Source organism: Entelurus aequoreus, linkage group LG05, assembly GCF_033978785.1.
Source record: "Entelurus aequoreus isolate RoL-2023_Sb linkage group LG05, RoL_Eaeq_v1.1, whole genome shotgun sequence".
Taxonomy (NCBI): domain Eukaryota; kingdom Metazoa; phylum Chordata; class Actinopteri; order Syngnathiformes; family Syngnathidae; genus Entelurus; species Entelurus aequoreus.
Genome location: NC_084735.1, coordinates 87418673 through 87442469, shown reverse-complemented (window position 1 = coordinate 87442469; position 23797 = coordinate 87418673). Strand labels below are relative to the sequence as shown.

The window sequence follows — 23797 nt, the reverse complement described above, 5'->3', positions numbered from 1 at the left end:
TACGTTCCACTCTGGTGACAACATGACGCATGGCCATAAATACAAATAACAACTTCAACTCACTTAATATAGCGTATTTTTCCGACTATAAGTCGCACTTTTTCTCCTAGTTTGGCCGGGGGTGCGACTTATACTCAGGAGCCACTTATGTGTGGAATTATTAACACATTAGCGTAAAATATCAAATAATATTATTTAGCTCATTCACATAAGAGACTAGATCAGGGGTCAGCAACCTTTTTGAAAGCAAGAGCTACTTCTTGGGTAGTGATTAATGCGAAGGGCTACCAGTTTGATACACACTTCAATAAATTGCCAGAAATAGCCAATTTGCTCAATTTACCTTTAACTCTATGTTATTATTAATAATTAATGATATTTACACTTCATTGAACGGTTTAAAAGAGGAGAAAACACGAAAAAAATGACAATTACATTTTGAAACATAGTTTATCTTCAATTTCAACTCTTGAAATTTCAAAATTCAACCGAAAAAAAGAAGAGAAAAACTTAAAAAAATAATTTTAATTTTAAAGACAATTTTAGAATTTTGATTAAATAGGTTAAAATCCAATCTGCACTTTGTTAGAATATATAACAAATTGGACCAAGCTATATTTCTAACAAAGACAAATCATTATTTTTTTCTAGATTTTCCAGAACAAAAATTTTAAAATAAATTCAAAAGACTTTGAAATAAGATTTAAATTTGATTCTACAGATTTTCTAGATTTGCCAGAATAATTTTTTTGAATTTTAATCATAATAAGTTTGAAGAAATATTTCACAAATATTCTTCGTCGAAAAAACAGAAGCTAAAATGAAGAATTAAATTAAAATGTATTTATTATTCTTTACAATAAAAAAAATACATTTACTTGAACATTGATTTAAATTGTCAGGAAAGGAGAGGAAGGAATTTAAAAGGTAAAAAGGTATATGTGTTTAAAAATCCTCAAATCATTTTTAAGGTTGTATTTTTTCTCTAAAATTGTCTTTCTGAAAGTTATAAGAAGCAAAGTAAAAAAAATGTATGAATTTATTTAAACAAGTGAAGACCAAGTCTTTAAAATATTTTCTTGGATTTTCTAATTCTATTTGAGTTTTGTCTCTCTTAGAATTAAAAATGTCGGGCAAAGCGAGACCAGCTTGCTAGTAAATAAATACAATTTAAAAAATCGAGGCAGCTCACTGGTAAGTGCTGCTATTTGAGCTATTTTTAGAACAGGCCAGCGGGCTACTCATCTGGTCCTTACGGGCTACCTGGTGCCCGCGGGCACCGCGTTGGTGACCCCTGATATAGCGTAAAATATCAAATAATATTATTTAGCTCATTGACGTAAGAGACTAGACGTATAAGATCTCATGGGATTTAGCGATTAGGAGTGACAGATTGTTTGGTAAACGTATAGCATGTTAATAATAATAATAATAATAATAACAATAATAATAGATTTTATTTGTAAAAAAAGCACTTTACATTGAGTAAACAACCTCAAAGTGCTACAGTGTAAATAAAAAATATATATATAAAAAAAAAGTAAAATATATAAAAATATTAAAATTAAAATAAAAAGATAATAAAAAGTACCGTAAATTAAAAAATAAAACAGCCAAATAGCTAAAACTAGTATGCATATATCTAAAAAAAAAAGAGGCTTTTTTAAAAAGAAGGGTTTTTAAGCCTTTTTTAAAAGCATCCACAGTCTGTGGTGCCCTCAAGTGGTCTGGCTTTTCCTATAAACAAACATCCTTTTGGTGCTGCTGACTTTGTTTTCATCCCGCCTGTTGCTCGCCGGAAACCCCCTTGTTTTACCATAAATTGATTAATAATAGATTAGATTTTATTTGTAAAAAGCACTTTACATTGAGTAAACAACCTCAAAGTGCTACAGTGTGTTAACAAAAATTCATAGATAAATATAAAAAGATAATAAAAAATAAATACAAATAAAAACTAGAACAGCCAAATAGCTATAACTAGTATGCATATATCTAAAAAAAAAAAAAGAGGTTTTTTTAAAAAGAAGGGTTTTTAAGCCTTTTTTAAAAGCATCCACAGTCTGTGGTGCCCTCAGGTGGTCAGGGAGAGCGTTCCACAGACTGGGAGCGGCGGAGCAGAAAGCCCGGTCTCCCATTGTTCGTAGCTTTGTCCTCGGAGGTTGGAGGAGGTTAGCCTGTCCAGAGCGGAGGTGTCGTGGGGAGGATTTGGGGGTGAGTAGTTGTTCGAGGTAGAGGGGGGCATTTCCATGGAGGCACTGTTATATGTTCTATATGTTATAGTTATTTGAATGACTCTTACCATAATATGTGAGGTTAACATAGCAGTTGGTTATTTATGCCTCATATAACGTACACTTATTCAGCCTGTTGTTCACTATTCTTTAGACATTTTAAATTGCCTTTCAAATGTCTATTCTTGCTGTTGGCTTTTATCAAATACATTCCCCCCAAAAATGCGACTTATACTCCAGTGCCACTTATATATGTTTTTTTCCTTCTTTATTATGCATTTTCGGCCGGTGCGATTTATACTCCGGAGCGATTTATACTCCGAAAAATACGGTAATCTAGATGAGTGGTTCTCAAATTTAGAAACAACTTGGTTCTCCAAGTACCACCATAATGACCAACATTAAAATACAGTAGCATAGTAGACCTAAGTATTCATTAAAAACAAGGCAGAGGTTTTATTTAACAAGTATCTTTCATATTTCTGGCGGCTGTAACATTACACACAGTTTGAACAGCTGAGATAGGCTCCAGAAAGGGACAAAGGGGTAGAAAATAGATGGATGGATGGACAGTTTGAACAGTAACACTGTGTTGGAATATTTGATCAGGTGATTCTTTGGCATACCGCGAGTGGAAGTCCGCGTATCGCAGTCTAAGAATCGCCAATCTGGATCGTGTAGCCGTATGCTATAGAATAGACTTTATTTATCCCACAATGTCATTGTGGTTGCAGGGCAGGCATAACTTAATGTAGCATAACGTAAAGTAACACAACGTGATGTACCTGAACATAACTTAATGTAGCATAACGTAAAGTAACACAACGTAATGTACCTGAACATAACTTAATGTAGCATAACGTAAAGTAACACAACGTGATGTACCTGAACATAACTTAATGTAGCATAACGTAATGTGACACAACGTGATGTACCGTAACATAATTTAATGTAGCATAACGTGATGTACCTGAACATAACTTAATGTAGCATAACATAAAGTAACACAACGTGATGTACTGTAACATAACTTAATGTAGCATAACAAAATGTGACATATTATAGCATAACATAACATAACACACTCATAACAATGTAATGTAACAACGTAATCTAACATAACTTAATGTAGCATAACGTAATGTGACATATTACAGCATAACATAACATAATACACTCATAACAATGTAATGTAACAACGTAATCTAACATAACTTAATATAGCATAACGTAATGTGACATATTACAGCATAACATAACATAATACACTCATAGCAATGTAATGTAACAACGTAGTCAAACATAACTTAATGTAGCATAATGAAATGTGACATATTATAACATAACATAAAACACACATAACAATGTAATGTAGCATAACTTAATGCAACAAAACTTAATGTAACATATTGTGGCAAAACGTAATGTAATGTAACCTAAATCAACTTAACGAACATAACATGAGGTAATGTAATTACACGTGACGCAATGGATTGTAACCTAATGTAACGTAATGCAACTTAAAATAATGTAGCATAACGTAACATGATGTACTGTAACATAAGGCTGTGTAACAACGAAATGTAACGTAACATAATGTAACATGACATAATGTAACATAGCGCAATGTAACATATTGTATCATAATGTAACATAATGTAATGTAACCTAACTTAACCTAATGACCATAACATAAGGTAACGTAATGTAACGTATCATAATGTAACATAACGCGATGTAACAACATAATGTAGCGTTACGTAATGCAATGTAGAATAAAGTAATGCAGAATAGCACAATGTAATGTAAAAATGTAATGTAACAGTACGTAATGTAATGTATATGTAATGTAATGTAGCATAATGTAATGTAGCGTAACGTGATGTAGCGTAACGTAATGTAACGTAATTGATTTAACGCGTTGTAATGTAGCGTAACGCAATGGAACAACGTATTGTAACAATGTAATGTAACATAATGTAATGTAACAACGTAATGTAGAATAATGTAATGTAGAATAACGTAATGCAGCATAGAGTAATGTAAAAGTTAAATGTGACATCACATAATGTAACATCACGGAATGTAACATAATGTAACATAACGCATCATATTGTATGATAGGAGTAATGTAGCATCACGTAATGTAAACGCGTAATGTAACCTAACTTGATCATAAGATAATGTAATGTAACATATAATGTAACATAACAATGTAATGTAATGTAACATCACGTAATGTAACATAACATAATGTAACATAACGTAATGTAATGCAACATAATGTAACATTATGTAATGTTGAATAATGTAATGTAACAATGTCATGTAACTTAACGTAATGCGTAATGTAGAAAAATGTAATGTAGATTAACGTAATGCAGCATACCGTAATACATAATGTAACACAACATAATGTAATGTAACATAAAGTAATGTAACATAACCTAATGTAACATAACTTAATGCAACATAATGTAATGTAACATAACGTAATGTAACACTATTTAATGTAACATAAAGTAATGTAACATAACCTAATGTAAGATAACGTAATGTAACATAATGTAATATCGCATAATATAACGTAACGTAATGTAATGTAACATAACGTAATGTGACATAATGTAATGTAACAATGTAATGTGATGTAACATAATGTAATGTAACATAACGTAATGTAATATAACGTAATGTAATGTAACATAATGTATTGTAACATAAGGTAATGTAATTTAACATAATGTAATGTAACAAAATGTGATGTAACATAATGTAATGTAACATAACGTAATGTAACATAATGTAATGTAACAAAATGTGATGTAACATAATGTAATGTAACATAATGTAATGTAACACAATGTGATGTAACATAATGTCACGTAATTTAGCGTAACATAATGTTACATGTCCCAGCCAAATGTATTTAGGCAGCCTAATCCGACATGGCAGGTAACATAGATGTACGTAACTTGATGTACTGTAACATACCCCAACCAATCCTGACATGATCCAAAGCGGTCGAAGCAAACATCGTGCAAATAAAAAGCCAAGAACACGATAGAAGGTATGATGTAATAATAACGTTAGGTCCATGAGTGCAGCCGAGCCAAACAAGTTCATGCAACGTATCGGGACGTTACATGTCGTAATGTAACACAGTGCTCACCAACCTTTTTGTAGCTAGGGACCGCTTGAAAATGTGTCCCACGGACCGGGGGGGGGGGATATATATATATATATATATATATATTTTTTTTTTTTTCATAAATAAATACAATCATGTGTGCTTACGGACTGCATCCCTGCAGACTGTATTGATCTATATTGATATATAATGTATATATTGTGTTTTTTATGTTGATTTAACTTTTTTTTTTTTTTTTTTGTAATTTTTTTATTTATTTATTTTTTTTCATTTCTTGCGCGGCCCGGTACCAATCGGTCCGCGGACCGGTACCGGGCCGCAGCCCGGTGGTTGGGGACCACTGATGTAACCTACCTTCCCCCAAAACTTTCCCACCAATACTGAACATTCCAAACGTGCGTGGGCCATTAAAATATTTTAGTATTTCGTTAAAAAAAAAAAAAAAAAAAAATTCTAGAAACAGACGCTTTTATAATTAATGACAAAACGTTGTCAGCTTTGTGTTGTAGGTGTAACAGCATATTTTTATTAGTATTAGTATCAAAATGATCTATTTCTTTTTGCTCTTTCATTTTTATTTCATTATTATTTCGAGCAGATCATCACTCTGGATACTCCTGAACTGAACTCACCTTTTTTTTTTTTTTTTTAATAATAATATTAATAATTATTATTATTATTAATTTAGTCTGTACTCAATTCTGTATCCAGCGCTAACTTACTTCCTGTTTGATCACATGTATTGAACACATGACTATATCCTACCAAATGTTCTATGTTCAGACAGTGTGCGGCTATTTTAAAACCGCACTCACGCATGTGCGTGTGTGTGTGTGTGTGTGTGTGTGTGTGTGTGTGTGTGTGTGTGTGTGTGTGTGTGACTGATAGCTGATGAACAGCAGATGAGATTCCTCAGGGTCCAAATTCCCAGCAGACTTAGCTTCCTGTGTCCTCCTCCTACCCTGCACACATCCTCATCACTGTGGGAAAACCACTTCACACACATTCTTGTATTTCTTACCTTCTTGAGACCTCCGAAAAATGCCTACCTCTTTAGGACCACCCTTTTCTAGATATTAAAAGATTTGTATTTACTACATTAATAATATATACCAGGGGTCAGCAACCTTTTTGAAAGCAAGAGCTACTTCTTGGGTAGTGATTCATGCGAAGGGCTACCAGTTTGATACACACTTCAATAAATTGCCAGAAATAGCCAATTTGCTCAATTTACCTTTAACTCTATGTTATTATTAATAATTAATGATATTTACACTTAATTGAACGGTTTAAAAGAGGAGAAAACACGAAAAAAAATGACAATTAAATTTTGAAACATAGTTTATCTTCAATTTCGACTCTTTAAAATTCAAAATTCAACCGAAAAAAAGAAGAGAAAAACTAGCTCATTCGAATCTTTTTGAAAAAATTAAAAAAATAATTTATGGAACATCATTAGTAATTTTTCCTGACTATAAGATTAATTTTAGAATTTTGATGACATGTTTTAAATAGGTTAAAATCCAATCTGCACTTTGTTAGAATATATAACAAATTGGACCAAGCTATATTTCTAACAAAGACAAATCATTATTTCTTCTAGATTTTCCAGAACAAAAATTTTAAAAGAAATTCAAAAGACTTTGAAATAAGATTTAAATTTGATTCTACAGATTTTCTAGATTTGCCAGAATATTTGTTTTGAATTTTAATCATAACAAGTTTGAAGAAATATTTCACAAATATTCTTTGTCGAAAAAACAGAAGCTAAAATGAAGAATTAAATTAAAATGTATTTATTATTCTTTACAATAAAAAAAATAAATTACTTGAACATTGATTTAAATTGTCAGGAAAGAAGAGGAAGGAATTTAAAAGGTAAAAAGGTATATGTGTTTAAAAATCCTAAAATCATTTTTAAGGTTGTATTTTTTCTCTAAAATTGTCTTTCTGAAAGTTATAAGAAGCAAAGTAAAAAAAAAAAAAGAATTTATTTAAACAAGTGAAGACCAAGTCTTTAAAATATTTTCTTGGATTTTCAAATTCTATTTGAGTTTTGTCTCTCTTAGAATGAAAAATGTCGGGCAAAGCGAGACCAGCTTGCTAGTAAATAAATACAATTTAAAAAATAGAGGCAGCTCACTGGTAAGTGCTGCTATTTGAGCTATTTTTAGAACAGGCCAGCGGGCTACTCATCTGGTCCTTACGGGCTACCTGGTGCCCGCGTTGGTGACCCCTGATCTATACAAACTATGCAAATATAAAAAAGGTAAGCTTTTAGTCCATTTATTTATTTATTTTTTTAATTGTTTTTTAATCGTCATTATTTACTTAAAGTTATTACAGTATGTCTCTATATACATATATTTTTTTATTTTTTTAAAAATTAATTTTGGCCAAAGGGGGCGCATTTCAATTTCCAAAAAATGCCTACCTCTTTAGGACCAGCCGTTCTAGATATATAAAGATTTGTATTTACAACATTAATAATATATACAAACTAGGCGAATATAAAAAAGGTAAGCTTTTAGTCCGTTTAGTTTTTTTTTGCATTTTTTGTTTGTAATTGGTTTTTAATCTTCATTATTTATTTCAAGTTATTACAGTATGTCTCTATATGCATATTTATTTATTTTTTTATTTTAATTAATTTTGGCCATTTCAATTTCTTACACACACTTGTTATTACATATGTTAACCAGAGGGGGAGCACTTCACATTTTTTGCACTCACTTGTTATTTCATATGTTGACCCGAGGGGGAGCACTTTTAAAGGCGACACAGTCAATTTGAAAAATCCCTCCTTTTTGGGACCACCTTCATTTTGATATATTTCACCACCAGGGGGTGCAAATGAGACATTCTCTATTAGATGCAATGGTTTTCCGTATTGGGACCAGGATTTGGGTGTCCTAACTTGTTCACCGGTCCTCTACTTTTCCTTGTTAATGTCTCAAGAATAGCAGAAATACAAGAACGAACACACACACACACACACACACATTCTTGTATTTCTTACCTTCTTGAGACCTGAGAAAAATGCCTCCCTCTTTAGGACCAGCCTTTCTAGATATATAATTTTTTTTATTTACAACAATAATAATATATACAAACTATGCGAATATAAAAAAAGGTAAACTTTTATTTTTTTTTGTTTTTTTAATTATTTTTTAATTTTTTGTTTGTAATTGGTTTTTAATCTTCATTATTTACTTCAAGTTATTACAGTATGTCTCTATATACATTTAAAAAAATTTGTTTTTAATACATTTTGGCCATTTCAATTTCTTACACACACTTATTACACATGTTGACCAGAGGGGGAGCACTTTTAAAGGCGACACATTTTTTGTAATTAATTTTGGCCAAAGGGGGCGCATTTCAATTTCTTACACACACTTGTTATTTCATATGTTAACCAGAGGGGGAGCACTTCACATTTTTTTTACACACACTTGTTATTTCATATGTTGACCAGAGGGGGAGCACTTTTAAAGGAGACACACAGTCAATTTGAAAAATCCCTCCTTTTTGGGCCCACCCTCGTTTTGATATATTTCACCACCAGGGGGTGCAAATGAGACAATCTCTATTAGATGCAATGGTTTTCCGTATTGGGACCAGGATTTGGGTGTCCTCACTTGTTCACACCTCCTCATATGGAAGCTACTTTTCCTTGTTGATGTCTCAAAAAGGGTAGACATACAAGAACACACACACACACACACACACATTCTTGTATTTCTTACCTTCTTGAGACCTCTGAAAAATGCCTACCTCTTTAGGACCAGCCTTTCTAGATATATAAAGATTTGTATTTACAACAATAATATATACATGCTATGCGAATATAAAAAAAGATAAGCTTTTAGTTGATTATTCTTATTTTTTTGTTTGTAAGTGGTTTTTAACCACTTGTCTCTATATACATATTTATTGAATTTTTTCAATTAATTTTGGCCAAAGGGGGTGCAATTCAATTTCTTACACACACTTGTTATTTCATATGTTGACCAGAGGGACGCACTTTCACAACCGACACACCTTTTTGGGACCACCCTAATTTTGATAGATTTCACCACCAGGGGGTGCAAATTAAACATTTTCTATCAGATGCAATGTTTTTCCGTATTGGGACCAGGATTTTGGTGTCCTCACTTGTTCACACCTCCTCATATGGAAGCTACTTTTCCTTGTTGATGTCTCAAAAAGGGTAGAAATACAAGAACACACACACACACATTCTTGTATTTCTTACCTTCTTGAGACCTCTGAAAAATGCCTACCTCTTTAGGACCACCCTTTCTAGATATATAAAGATTTGTATTGTAGTGGAAAGTCCAGGTTGTCAATGAGAACCAAAGTAGATTTAACACAAGAGTTTTATTTTACTCATAATCAAATGGTACAATGGTTGGGTTGAGTTGTCTAGCACACAGAAAGTTTCCCCCCCGGGCGCGCCCGTCACCATGCAAAAGAAGATGGTGCCCAAAACACTGTCTTCGTTTGGCTTTATCCCTTTCTTATCTCTCTTGTTAGTGCGTCAATGTCTTATTTTGTTTTCCCTATCTGTTCCATAACAACTCGAATCTTTCAGACAGTCAACACATTCACTAGACAGGTTGGCACGACTTAAAGTTCACTTTTGTCCCACAGAAGAGGAAGAGAAATCAAAATGAGCATACATTTTTGACAGACATGAACTATAGGTCAAAGGTCAGAAATTCTACGACATACCCGCCTTCCAGGGTCTTAAGACCCTGGACCAAAACAATTTCTGACATAGACCACTAAATTAAATCTCTACCGCAGATAGAGGCAAAAACCTCAATGTTTTTATACGAGGCAAAAATTCCGTCTATGACCCTCCTTCAGAGCGATCGCTGTTACCAGCCTGCAGTAAAACCATCTCACAGAACACAATTAGTGGCCTACCCTTTGAGTTAGTAACGTAATAACAAAATACTTTGATCATGAACATAATTAGATGAATATATATATGCTTATTCAAGATGTATTTTTACATTAATAATGAATCAAACAAGATCTGGTTTAGAATTAATATAGACTTATGACTGTAAGCTGTTGCATTATTATTTTTCCCGGCATTTACAATGAATGTAGTTACCAATTGATTTTGTACACACAACTGAATTTTCTTATGAGTCCATGTTCGACTAGTGCTCGTATGGATGGCTCGGTGGTGCCTCAGGCTGATGGCCTGCCGACACCTCGTTGGGCTTTTGGCTGCCTTGGTGAAGAAAGAGATCCACTCAAACAGTCTGTCTCTGTCTCTTCTTGGGGTGTGGTTCAGTCCATTGGGCAGACTGTTTAATGGCATGTCCGTGCTGGCCGAAATTGGGGAAAAGTATGGGGCTTTGGGGAAGGCGGGGCAAAGTATGGGGCGTTGGGGCTTTGGTCCAGGCTCTCGGCTTGCTTCAACGCCTCCTCGCTGCTTCGGCACTCCCGACACTTCTTTCCACAGCTGCTGGAGTCCCGATGGACACATCTTGGCTGGAAACCTTAGTCGTTCTCGTCATCGCTGGCAAGGTGTTGTCTCTCCTCTCGGTTCCTTCCAGTCAGGTATCGGCTGTTGGTCCTGGATCGGCTTTGACCGTGCCCCTCTTAGCGAGTGTAAGGGAATCTGGAGTGGCTGCTTTCATCCTCAAATCTGCACAGAGGAACTGGCACACAAATTCTACATTTTGCAAACTTACCATTTTGGTCTCATGGTCTTTCCACCTTCCTAGGAAGCTGCTGGTCCTGAGAAGTGCTGATCTTGTGACTGAAGATGATAACCTGTTTTCTTAAAATAGGTGCCGTTGTTTGACCTAATCTTTTTGGGGAAACCATGTCGGGATATTAGATCATTCACAAAACATTTAATTACTGAATTGGCACCCTCCTTTGAGGTTGGGGTTGCTTCCGCCAACCACTGCAATTGTCAATCTAAATCATTACGTTCCTTTATCCTTGTACCGGATTGATCATATTGATTAAATAAAACCTCAACACGCTCAAACTTGACCCAATCCAAACTCACCTCCCCCCTCTGTCCCTCTCACAGGGACAGTGTTAGTCGCAGTAATAGTAATAGTAGTAGTAGTAGTAGTATTAGTAGTTTCAGAAACATCCAAGAAAAAGAAAAGGCAGCTGATAGTCAAGTGCAGCAAGAACAGAGGCGGAGGACAGGTCATGTTTGAGGTCACTGTTCGCTTTTGCAATAGTACTTTGATATTTTACAACACCTAGTGAATTATTGTAGCCTCAATAATTCACTAAATAGTTGTATTTAATTTAGTCTATCTATGATGGGACAATGCACAGAAACATTAAGTTCAGAAACAGATATATTCTGTACTAGATTATATCTAAATAGCTACTTTCCATCTGTAGTCCCTGGCTACCTAAATTAAAGGGATCCACAAATCAAGCAATAAAATTATGACACTAATTAATCATAATAAATATATACATTCATAATAATCAATAATTAATCAAAAATAATCATACTGTAGCATGTATTCAATTATAAGAAAAGTCACCAAATGCCCCTTCATGGACACATGCTTACCATACAATACAACCACACCTTATTGACATCATCACACAAAGACCATACATGCTCTTGTTCACATCTGTCATCATTTGTAACAACAACCAAGATTTTAACAGCCATACCTCACAATTTACAACAAAAATGCTCTCATAGATAAATATAATACTCATTAAATTGATGTGTCAACATAATGCCCTTCTTAGTGACCGTCTGAGCAGCCTTGATTGCTCCAAAGCCACTTTTTAATTTCAAATTTTCTATTCCTTTTGTTATAACGTGGAGAAGGCTAATTGGTCTGTATATGTTCTGGTCTTCTTTATTTCCTGCTTTATGGATTTAATCATAGTAGCAGTTTCTCGACGTGGTAGGGAAAGTGTTTTCCGTTATTGATTTATTTATCAATCGTTGTTATACGAGCAATAATACAATCCTTATATGTTTTTAGGAAGATAGTGTCCAACCCATATATATATCTCTAGATCGTGAGTCTGATAATGCAGCGAAGATTTTGTTCAACTTTGTTTCATTTGTTAATTCTAAAATTAGTCCATCCTGAATAAATGACAATTATTTGCACTGATTTTGAGGGATTTTTTATTCAGGGTTTGTACAGACTGGATGAAATGTTCATCAAAATTTAATGTTATAGTGTTGTTTTTTGTTTGCTCTCTTTCCGTAAGTTTGTATCTGGTTTTCCATAACTCTCTATTGTTCCTTTTTTCAGCTTTAATTAATTCTAAGTGAAAGTCAGCCTTAGACTTCCGCATAAACATTGTTACTTTTGTTCCTCCAAACTTTTAAATCATACGATCTGTATTTAGACCTGTTTTTTAATTGCTCTTATGAGAGCTGAGTCCTCATGTCTTTATTAGAATCCAATGGTATTTTTATTTTAACACTCTTCTTTCTGGTTTTGTATTCGTGTATTTACAGATGTTCTCTTTAATTTTTGTCATCCAATTGTAATTCTAGTAGAGCTGCTTATCATATAGAAGCCGTTTATAATATCCTTAAATTTCTTTCTACGTGTTTTATTTAACCAGTCCAGATTAACGTCCTCCATGACGTTACTTCTTTCATACTATGCTGTTTGAGGATGTCTGAAAATGAATCAAGAAAAATGTCTTTAGCTGTGGTCGGTCGGTATACTACAATTACCTTGAAATACATTTCTGAGGAAAATGTGATTTTAATTTCAACATACTCAAATTGATCTACTTTTAATGTTTTCCCTTTCATAAATCATAATTCCTCCCCCCTTTATCACTCGATCTGTCTTTTCTGTAATCTTGTCCCCCGGGACATTAATTAGAACGTAAAGGTGTTGTGGGTTTTAACCATGTCTCTGATAGACACGGTAATCCGGATTAGAGTCTGACAGTAACTGCTGTATTTGTTCAGTATGTTTCCTGTGGTAGAAAGTTTATTAATGCGGACACGTTTGTTACTGAATACTTTCTACAGACTTCTGTCTCTCTGCGACTTTGTGTATGTAATAAACAACTATAAATATTTGATATGCCTAAATTTTGTTTTAGCTCAGCTGTTGTGTAGCTGCTAGCTCTTTGTAGCCTACAGCAGAAATGTCCAAATTGCAACCAATAGCTATGTTTTTAACAGACAACCGAAATAATTGATTTGCGTATCGGTTCAATCAGCGGCAGCTACGCCCTGTTTTATCATTTGACCTAAATTTTTTTTGTTTCGTAGGCAGGACAGAGGGAACAATGTGGGTCATTAGTTGTCCATCTTATACCATTCTAATTGTTTTAAGGATAGTTCACATGAGCGGCCATACCTTGAGTCCCACCATATATAAGAGTCAAAAGGCTCCTATTATGAGTCGTCTAATTGGTGATCATACACTTTGGCGGTTTGGGTGGCAGGACACACGGACGCACCTCCGTCAGCCAGCGCTAGGACAGTTGGAGCAGTCCCCGTCTTCCACTCGTTCCTGGGAGGCATCCCTATTAGTTGTCCGCTGATGTCGTGCTGTCAGTCAACATCAGGAAGTTCCTTCTGTGCAGTATTGAATTGTCAGGGCACAGTTGGTAAGCAGGTCATTACAAGGTGTGTGCAGGTTGACCACAAAGGAATGCTTCAAAGATTGTGTTGAACATTGTCCGTTGACACTTATGTCCAGCAGGGGTCTGTTTGTATCCTGCTGTTCGTCCTGCTGTCAACACCTGTATTTTTTGTGAGCATGTTCTGGCTACACCTTGGAGCTTGTCTTGTTCAGAGAAGTTGGCAGTCCCCCGGCTGCATATCCTTTCCACCCTCGCTTGACCTAGCACAACCGTGGCTATCACCCAAGTCCGTCTGTATGGTTTTACGTTTTGTTGAGGTTTTTTCCTCCAGAATTTGGAACTCAAAACATGTACACCCATCGTTTTCATATCCTCTCGGTTAGTTCAATTTGCATATCACGTTTTAAAATTACAGTCTTAACTATCCCATTAATTGCTAATCAATAACCTTAATTCAAAGATTATACGTATTACTTCATGTGTATTTAAGTACCCTTTTAATTCACTTAAAGATTATGTATAAGTTAATTTAAACTATCATTTGTCTATCAGTAGGCGCGAGCAAGCTGTCATGCTTGCACTCTGACCTCCTGCTGTGCGTGATACTCTCCAAAACAAAGGAATGTTTTTATTCACGTTTCTCCTTATCTTTCAGCTAAATCTTTTAATCTTTTAACTTTTAACGTCCGTACTGTGTTTATTTTTATTGTCTGCATTTTAAAATATTTAAAATCTCAGGTACCCCTTGGCATACCTTCAAGTACCTCCCTTTTTTGTCCGGGCGGAAACACCATACCCTCATTTGAGAACTACTGGTTTAGCCTATGAAAAATCCTTTGTCTCATACATTATTACACTGTACAACTCCTCTTTGGGGGGCTAGGATGACAGGGAATGCAAAACATTAACAGTGCAATACTTTTTTTTATATCATGGTCGTTAATGCCTAGTTTCTCTTTTAATAGAATCTATTTTGTTTCCATTTATACCCTTATTAGTTACTGTTTACTTTTTAGTTCTTCTTCCAAAGGGAACTCTCCTGAAGGAATCAATAACGTTTTATCTGTCTATCTATCTATCTATTACTAACCCGAGCACAATTCATGACGTCATGCTCATCTTGCAGACAGTTATTTCCATTTAGTTTTATTCTCTATTTGTAATTCTACATGCACCAATGTCACATAGAAATGTGCTTTCTTTGTTATTTATTTACATTATTATTTCTGGTTTACTTGCTGTCTGTTTACTTAAGTTCTCATATTTTGGTCTGTCTTCCTTCTGATTAGAATTTGTTTAACGCTTCTCTACGTTTTGTTTTGACATTGGCGCTGAGTGGCTCTTATCTGTACTTCTTCAGACTCTATGTTTCACAGATGCCTTTAGATGTATTAGAATATAAATTTAACTTTTATTTTATTGTGTGTTTATTCCTAAAAAAATTAAAATGTCAATGTATGATCAATTTATCTTTATCAAATTTAAATTCAATATTATTAATTTATTTGTTGTATAACTATTAATTCAAAGTTACAATGTGTCCTAATCTATGATGTTCGTGCGTGTGTGTTTGTCTCAACTTCCACACAGAAACTGGATGGATCAGATAAGCAGCAAAGCTGTACCAAAAAAAAGTATACTAGACATATAAATGAATGATTAATTAAACAATGTTTCAATGTCCCACAATCCGTATTTATTTATTGATATTTAAACGTGTAATTTTCCATATATCTATTATTTTACTGGACTTAGCAAGCACCTACTACTAGCACACTCTACAGACCGAGAATAACTGTTCAACCACACATAGTAATGCCAAGCTAGATGCTAACCTAGCCTTACTATGCCTCAGTAAGCAAACTTTTGCTAACCTAGCCCAATGCTATGCTAACACAATGCTAACCTAGCTCAATGCTATGCTAACACAATGCTAACCTAGCTCAATGCTATGCTAACACAATGCTAACCTAGCTCAATGCTATGTGTCACTCCTCTTCGAACTAATGCCTCACGCAGCTGTCATTCACACAGCCTCGTCACACGCACACACTCTTATCTCAAAATGTCTCCCAGCTCTTTTTTTTTATATGCGTCACACAGTCACTCACACACAGAGAATTTACCAGCGAGCAAGAGCTGGTAAATTAAAACAACTGTAATATCGCACAGTCACAATCACCAGTATAGTTAAAAACAAATTCAAATGACTGGAATTAGCTCGCAGCGCCCACGAGGGGGAGCCTCCCTGCTTAGGCTGCTGCCTCCGCGATCCAACCTCTTGATAAGCGAAAGAAAATAATTATATGGATGGATCATTCACTCATGTGTTTTCTGTACATAACTTTGTCTATTTTCTCACACGCACACACATAACCAACAATTTCCCAGCTCTTGCAGATCAGCGTGGGTGCGAAAAAAGCGTTAGGGAACTCTCACAAAAGCATGAGGGAGAATTAAAACAGATAAGAAACCAGGTGCTACACAAAAGTTATTAAAATACGCAGATATATATATATAAATTTAAAAACACACATTTTTATCCCACAAAACACTCCCCCCTGGTCCGGACCAATATAAACAACTAATGCACGCGTGCTTTTGTGGAATCGGCCGTCTCATAACACACACACGCAGGTCATTCTTACTCATATAATGGCGATTAACCCATTCAGCGGAGCAAATCCTGCTTTTCCTTCCTGACCAACACGGATAACAGCCTAAGGCGCTGTAGAATTTCCAGGAATCACCCTTCAATTTCTACAGTACATCGTGTCTGGTCAGTCCATATAGTTTCACCAAGGCTCTACCATATGGAGCCCTTACTCTATCCATCTATACTGCAGCAAATTTCCAAATTCGTGACAACTTGGCTCAGTTGATCTCCTCTACCGGAGTCACTGAACGATCACCTTATATCAGGCTTTTTACCCGGCTGCAGCTTCCACATAGACAGATACGTAGGACCTTCATAGACGTCATAAATTTGTGTGGGCCAAATGTCACATCAGTTTAGCCAACCTTGCCTTAAATTTCGCTGTGTCCAACTCCGGCTAACCATGTACTTGCAAAGAAATTTTTCGTCTCACATCGTCTATGCTTCTACACTCCAAACCACCAAAATTCTATCAACAATCCCCATTTGTTAAAAACAAGAGATTACAAGTTTTCAACAAACACACAGACAAATGATCACATATAATACAACTCAAGCCAACCAACACATGCCTCAGTCTAGGTTGTTTTTGGAGAACTATCTTTTATGAAAAAAATTTCAGTTTTCATCTTACCGATCCCGTTTCTCTTCAGACAGATAACTTTTACACAATAAGCAAAATAGCTTACCTTTTATTAGATGCGCGCGTGCAAGCGTTGTCTGCCTGAGAGAGAAGCCGGATCGGATGTTGACTTGCAGAGTTCTGGACCATCCTGTTCGTGACGCCAATTTTGTAGTGGAAAGTCCAGGTTGTCAATGAGAACCAAAGTAGATTTAACACAAGAGTTTTATTTTACTCATAATCAAATGGTACAATGGTTGGGTTGAGTTGTCTAGCACACAGAAAGTTTCCCCCCCGGGCGCGCCCGTCACCATGCAAAAGAAGATGGTGCCCAAAACACTGTCTTCGTTTGGCTTTATCCCTTTCTTATCTCTCTTGTTAGTGCGTCAATGTCTTATTTTGTTTTCCCTATCTGTTCCATAGCAACTCGAATCTTTCAGACAGTCAACACATTCACTAGACAGGTTGGCACGACTTAAAGTTCACTTTTGTCCCACAGAAGAGGAAGAGAAATCAAAATGAGCATACATTTTTGACAGACATGAACTATAGGTCAAAGGTCAGAAATTCTACGACAGTATTTACAACAATAATATATACATGCTATGCGAATATAAAAAAAGATAAGCTTTTAGTTCATTATTATTATTTTTTTGTTTGTAAGTGGTTTTTAATCCTCGTTATTTATTTGAAGTTATTACAGTATGTCTCTATATACATATTTATTGCATTCTTTCAATTAATTTTGGCCAAAAGGGGTGCAATTCAATTTCTTACACACACTTGTTATTACATATGTTGGCCAGAGGGGGAGCACTTCAACTTCTTACACACACTTGTTATTTCATATGTTGACCAGAGGGGGAGCACTTTCACAACCGACACACCTTTTTGGGACCACCCTAATTTTGATATATTTCACCACCAGGGGGTGCAAATGAAACATTTTCTATCAGATGCAATGGTTTTCCGTATTGGGACCAGGATTTGCGTCCTAACTTGTTCACACCTCCTCATATGGAAGCTACTTTTCCTTGTTTATGTCTCAAGAAGGGTAGAAATACAAGAACACACACACACACAAGCACGCAAACAACAAATCAAAGGTCAACTCCAGCAGCTAGATTTCCTGTCAGGACACCTTGCACTATTTCACCTTTGACCTCAACCCGCTTCACTGTATTGGACCCCCCTCCCCCCTCGCCCCCCCCCCTCACACAGACATTTTCTATTCTTCCTACAAGATTGTGACGGAGCACAAAGAACACTTCACCACATCAAGATGAGGGAATGTGATAAGCCTCTGATGTGCACGTTGTGGCACCCGCTTGCCTTTTAAGGCACCGATTGCCGAAGATGAGACACTTTGGACTTTTTATGGCGTCACGCTTCACTTAAGAAAGGGGCCAGAAGCGGGGGAGGGGAGGGGAAGGTACGCGCGACGTAAACGTTGTAAAGTGAAAGGTATACACACTTATGGGGTGGGCGACACCTGGAGGCCCTGGGGGAAGGTCCATGTCACCTACACCATAAAAATAGATGTAAAACATGAAGTCATTAGTCAAAACATTTTTGTCAACATCATTTATTGACTAGATGAGGCAATTCCTGGAGGAATAGCGTGTGAATGCTCCAGTGCTGAAGTTCAACTGAAATGCTGACAGAATAGTTTGAAGGAGTCATGGCACTGGGAAATAAGGTTAGACAAAACCCAGGAATTCCTGGAAATTTGTTGGAACGTGGAAAAATGGTGGTTTGAATTTCCAGGATGAGTTGAAGGTGGAATGGTTTGAATCGGTTGAAAAATGTGGGAATTGGGGACGTTTGAAAAATGGACTATTCATTTTGAATGGGGAATTCTAGGAAATCCGGGAATTTTTTTCCCCCCCATAATTGTTGAACACTCCTGAACGGGCTGAATATTTTGAAGTTTGGACGGTTTGAATCGGATAAAAAATGTGGGCGTTGTGGTACTTTGAGAAATGTCCCATTCTTTTCAATGGGAATTTCATGGACATTTCGGGAAAATGGGGCATTTTTGGGAGGGAAATGCTCAAATATGTTCTGAATGAGTTGAAATGGTTGGTGTTGGAATTTTTCAAATCGGTCGAGAAATGTTAAAGTAAAGACTTTTTTTATTGAGAAATGGTATGAAATGGTATTCCTGGATTTCCGGGAAAACCGGAAATTTCGTTTTTTGTACTGATTAAGAGAAATGTTTTGACGGTGGAACGATTGAAGTGGTTTGAAAAATGTGGTAGGATTAGTCGCCAGAAAAAAGGGTGAAAATAGGGTAAAAAAGAACCAGAAATTCTGGGAATTCCTGGAATTTTTTTTAACTTAAAAGAATGATAGTTTGAATGTGCCGGATGAGTGGAATATGTTGAAGGTGGAATGGTTTAAATCGGTTGAAAAATGTGGGAATTTTGGAAGTTTGAAAAATGGACAATTCATTTTGAATGGGGAAATTGTCCCTAAAAACTGGGAATTCTAGAAAATCTGGGTTGTTTTTAATAATTGTTGAACATTCCTGAACGGGCTGAATATTTTGAAGTTGGAATGGTTTTAATCGGATAAAAAATGTGGACGTTGTGGTACTTTGAAAAATGTTCCATTCTTTTCAATGGGAATTTCATGGAAATTTGGGAATTTCGGGAAAATGCTAAAATATGTTCTGAATGAGTTGAAATGGTTGGTGTTGGAGTTTTTCAAATTGGTCAAGAAATGTTGTAATACTAACATTTTTAATTGAAAAATGGTATTACGGAATTCCTGGAATTTCGGGAAAACCGGGAATTTTTCCAGTTCAAAAAACAACTTAGTTTTTTAGTCCTGATTAAGAGGAATGTTTTGACGGTGGAACGATTGAAGTGGTTTGAAAAATGTGGAAGGATTAGTCGCCAGAAAAAAGGGTGAAAATAGGGTTTGAAAAACCGGAAAATCTGGGAATTCCTGGAATTTTTTTGAACTTGTAAAAATGATAGTTTGAATGTGCAGGATGAGTGGAATATGTTGAAGGTGGAATGGTTTGAATCGGTTAAAAAATGTGGGAATTGTGGAAGTTTGAAAAATGGACAATTCATTTTGAATGGGGAAGATGTCCCTAAAAACTGGGAATTCTACAAAATCCGGGAATTTTTTGTCTATAATTGTTGAAAATTCCTGAACGGGTTGAATATTTTGAAGTTTGAACAGTTTGAATCGGATACAAAATGTGGGAGTTGTGGTACTTTGAGAAATGTCCCATTCTTTTCAATGGGAAATTCATAGAAATTTGGGAATTTCGGGAAAAGAGGGAATTTGGGGGGGAAATGCTAAAATACGTTGTGAATGAGTTGAAATGGTTGGTGTTGGAATTTTTTTAATCGGTGGAGAAATGTTGAAATAGTAACATTTTGAATTGAGAAATGGTATTACGGAATTCCTGGAATTTCGGGAAAACCGGGAATTTTTCCTGTTAAAAAACAACTTAGTTTTTTAGTCCTGATTAAGAGGAATGTTTTGACGGTGGAACGATTGAAGTGGTTTGAAAAATGTGGAAGGATTAGTCGCCAGAAAAAAGGGTGAAAATAGGGTTTGAAAAACCGGAAAATCTGGGAATTCCTGGAATTTTTTTGAACTTGTAAAAATGATAGTTTGAATGTGCAGGATGAGTGGAATATGTTGAAGGTAGGATGGTTTGAATCGGTTAAAAAATGTGGGATTGTGGAAGTTTGAAAAATGGACAATTCATTTTGAATGGGGAAGATGTCCCTAAAAACTGGGAATTCTAGAAAATCCGGGAATTTTTTGTCTATAATTGTTGAAAATTCCTGAACGTGTTGAATATTTTGAAGTTTTGAACAGTTTGAATCGGATACAAAATGTGGGAGTTGTGGTACTTTGAGAAATGTCCCATTCTTTTCAATGGGAAATTCATAGAAATTTGGGAATTTCGGGAAAAGAAGGAATTTGGGGGGGAAATGCTCAAATATGTTGTGAATGAGTTGAAATGATTGGTGTTGGAATATTTTTAATTGGTGGAGAAATGTTGAAATAGTAACATTTTGAATTGAGAAATGGTATGACGTAATTCCTGGAATTCCTGGAATTGTGATGAGTTTGTGTTAGTTGTTGTCCGGCATCCTCCTGATCTTCATGGTGACAGACTTGATGAGTCGGGCCACACCGTTGTGTCTCCAGGTGTCCCACAGGACGCCCACGGTCTGAGGCCCCGGGTCCTGCCGGGCGTCCCCGTTGAGGTTGGCCATGCCGCAGCGGTTGAACCACCACCCCGTGTGGTGGTGTCGGGCACTGCAGCTCTCCACCGTCAGCCCCCCCATGGAGCAGGAGGGCTCGCAGCCGTCGTTGTCCACGTCCGAGGTGCTGAACGGGGCCGTGTCTTGGTTCTGGTCCTGCTCGTAGCCGCGGAAGGCGTCCCCTGCGGACCCAGACGGGTCAGACCTGGCAGTATTTGCTCTGTTTTGGCCATTTTGATCTTTTGGGGCGTGGCTTACCTGCGCTGCCGGCGTACCTTCCCAGGTGGAGGCGGTAGAAGTGAGTTTCGTTGTCCAGGCGGAAGTCGTCGTAGGCCGCGTAGGAGGTGACGTCGTCGTGGGAGACCAAGGCCACGTGGAGCTGGAACCGAGTCGCCTTCTGGTTGACAATGTCGAAGACCTTCTTCAGGCCCAACCAGTGCTCACCTGGACACATGTCGTCCGCTTACTGGACCTGTCCTATCTGGTCTCCTGTTGTCCTATCTGGTCTCCTGCTGTCCTATCTGCTGTCCTATCTGGTCTCCTGTTGTCCTATCTGGTCTCCTGCTGTCCTATCTGGTCTCCTGCTGTCCTATCTGGTCTCCTGTTGTCCTATCTGGTCTCCTGCTGTCCTATCTGGTCTCCTGCTGTCCTATCTGGTCTCCTGCTGTCCTATCTGCTGTCCTATCTGGTCTCCTGCTGTCCTATCTGGTCTCCTGTTGTCCTATCTGGTCTCCTGCTGTCCTATCTGCTGTCCTATCTGGTCTCCTGCTGTCCTATCTGGTCTCCTGCTGTCCTATCTGCTGTCCTATCTGGTCTCCTGCTGTCCTATCTGGTCTCCTGCTGTCCTATCTGGTCTCCTGCTGTCCTATCTGGTCTCCTGCTGTCCTATCTGCTGTCCTATCTGGTCTCCTGCTGTCCTATCTGGTCTCCTGTTGTCCTATCTGGTCTCCTGCTGTCCTATCTGGTCTCCTGCTGTCCTATCTGGTCTCCTGCTGTCCTATCTGCTGTCCTATCTGGTGTCCTGCTGTCCTATCTGGTCTCCTGCTGTCCTATCTGGTCTCCTGCTGTCCTATCTGCTGTCCTATCTGGTCTCCTGCTGTCCTATCTGCTGTCCTATCTGGTCTCCTGCTGTCCTATCTGCTGTCCTATCTGGTCTCCTGCTGTCCTATCTGGTCTCCTGCTGTCCTATCTGCTGTCCTATCTGGTGTCCTGCTGTCCTATCTGGTCTCCTGCTGTCCTATCTGGTCTCCTGCTGTCCTATCTGCTGTCCTATCTGGTCTCCTGCTGTCCTATCCTAGTCCTGCTTTCTCCTGTCCTGACTCCCTGTCCTGTCTTGTCTTGCTAGGGGTGTCCAAAGTGTGGCCCGGAGGACCATTTTAAAAAAACATTTAAAAGTGCTGTTTTTTTTTTTAAACTGCTATGCTCCAAAAATAATAATAAATCAAAATCAACGTTGTTATGAATTATTGACACATTCAAAGCTCCAAATACTTGACATCAAATTTTGGGGAAAATATTGCCTATTTTGTGTGTTTGCCAAACAAAACGCGTAAGTTTTCTTTGACAAAAACGGGCATAAAACAAAACAAAACAAAAATCTAAACTTACAATTGATTAAAAGTAGAAAAAAAGAAAATGTATTCATTATTTTTAACACTTTCAGGAGTGGGACCCTTTTGGGTCCCCAAGAATTTTAGTGGGATTTTTATTTTTTTTAAACTGTCATTGCTCCAAAAATAATAATGAATCAAAATCAACGTTGTTATGAATTATTGACACATTCAAAGCTCCAATTACTTGACATCAAATTTTGGGGAAAATATTGCCTAATTTGTGTGTTTGCCAAACAAAATGCGTACGTTTTCTTTGACAAAAACGGGCATAAAACAAACAAAAAAAACATAAGAAAAAAAATCTAAACTTACAATTGATTAAAAGTAGAAAGAAAAAAAATGTATTCATTATTTTTAACACTTTTTATGAGTGGGACCCTTTTGGATCCCTAAGATTTTTGGTGGGATTTTTTTTAAACAGCCATTGTTCCAAAAATAATAATGCATCAAAATCAATGTTGTTATGAATTGTTGACATATTCAAACTTTACATCAAATTTTGGTGAAAATATTGCCTATTTTGTGTGTTTGCCAAACAAAATGCATAAGTTTTCTTTGACAAAAACGGGCATAAAAAAAACAAAAAAACATAAGAAAAAAAAATCAAAACTTACAATTAATTAAAAGTATATTAAAAAAAATGTGTTCATTATTTTTAACAATTTTAGGAGTGGGACCCTTTTGGATCCCTAAGATT

General features: G+C 36.4%; 1 protein-coding gene and 1 long non-coding RNA gene across 3 annotated transcripts in view; one reads left to right on the top strand and one right to left on the bottom strand.

Annotated features, from left to right (window-relative positions):
* LOC133651223 (uncharacterized) overlaps window positions 1-23797 on the top strand; it is a 53703-nt gene that overhangs the window by 26763 nt on the left and 3143 nt on the right. The window lies entirely within an intron of this gene.
* The window catches only part of angptl5 (angiopoietin-like 5), an 18938-nt gene continuing 14004 nt past the window's right edge, over window positions 18864-23797 (bottom strand). Inside the window, exons 7-8 of the mRNA XM_062049256.1 lie at window positions 21746-21931; window positions 18864-21669 (exon numbers count right to left, since the gene is read on the bottom strand). Coding sequence (XP_061905240.1) covers window positions 21356-21669; window positions 21746-21931 — 500 coding nt within the window. The 3' untranslated portion in view covers window positions 18864-21355. The remainder of the gene's footprint in view (window positions 21670-21745; window positions 21932-23797) is intronic.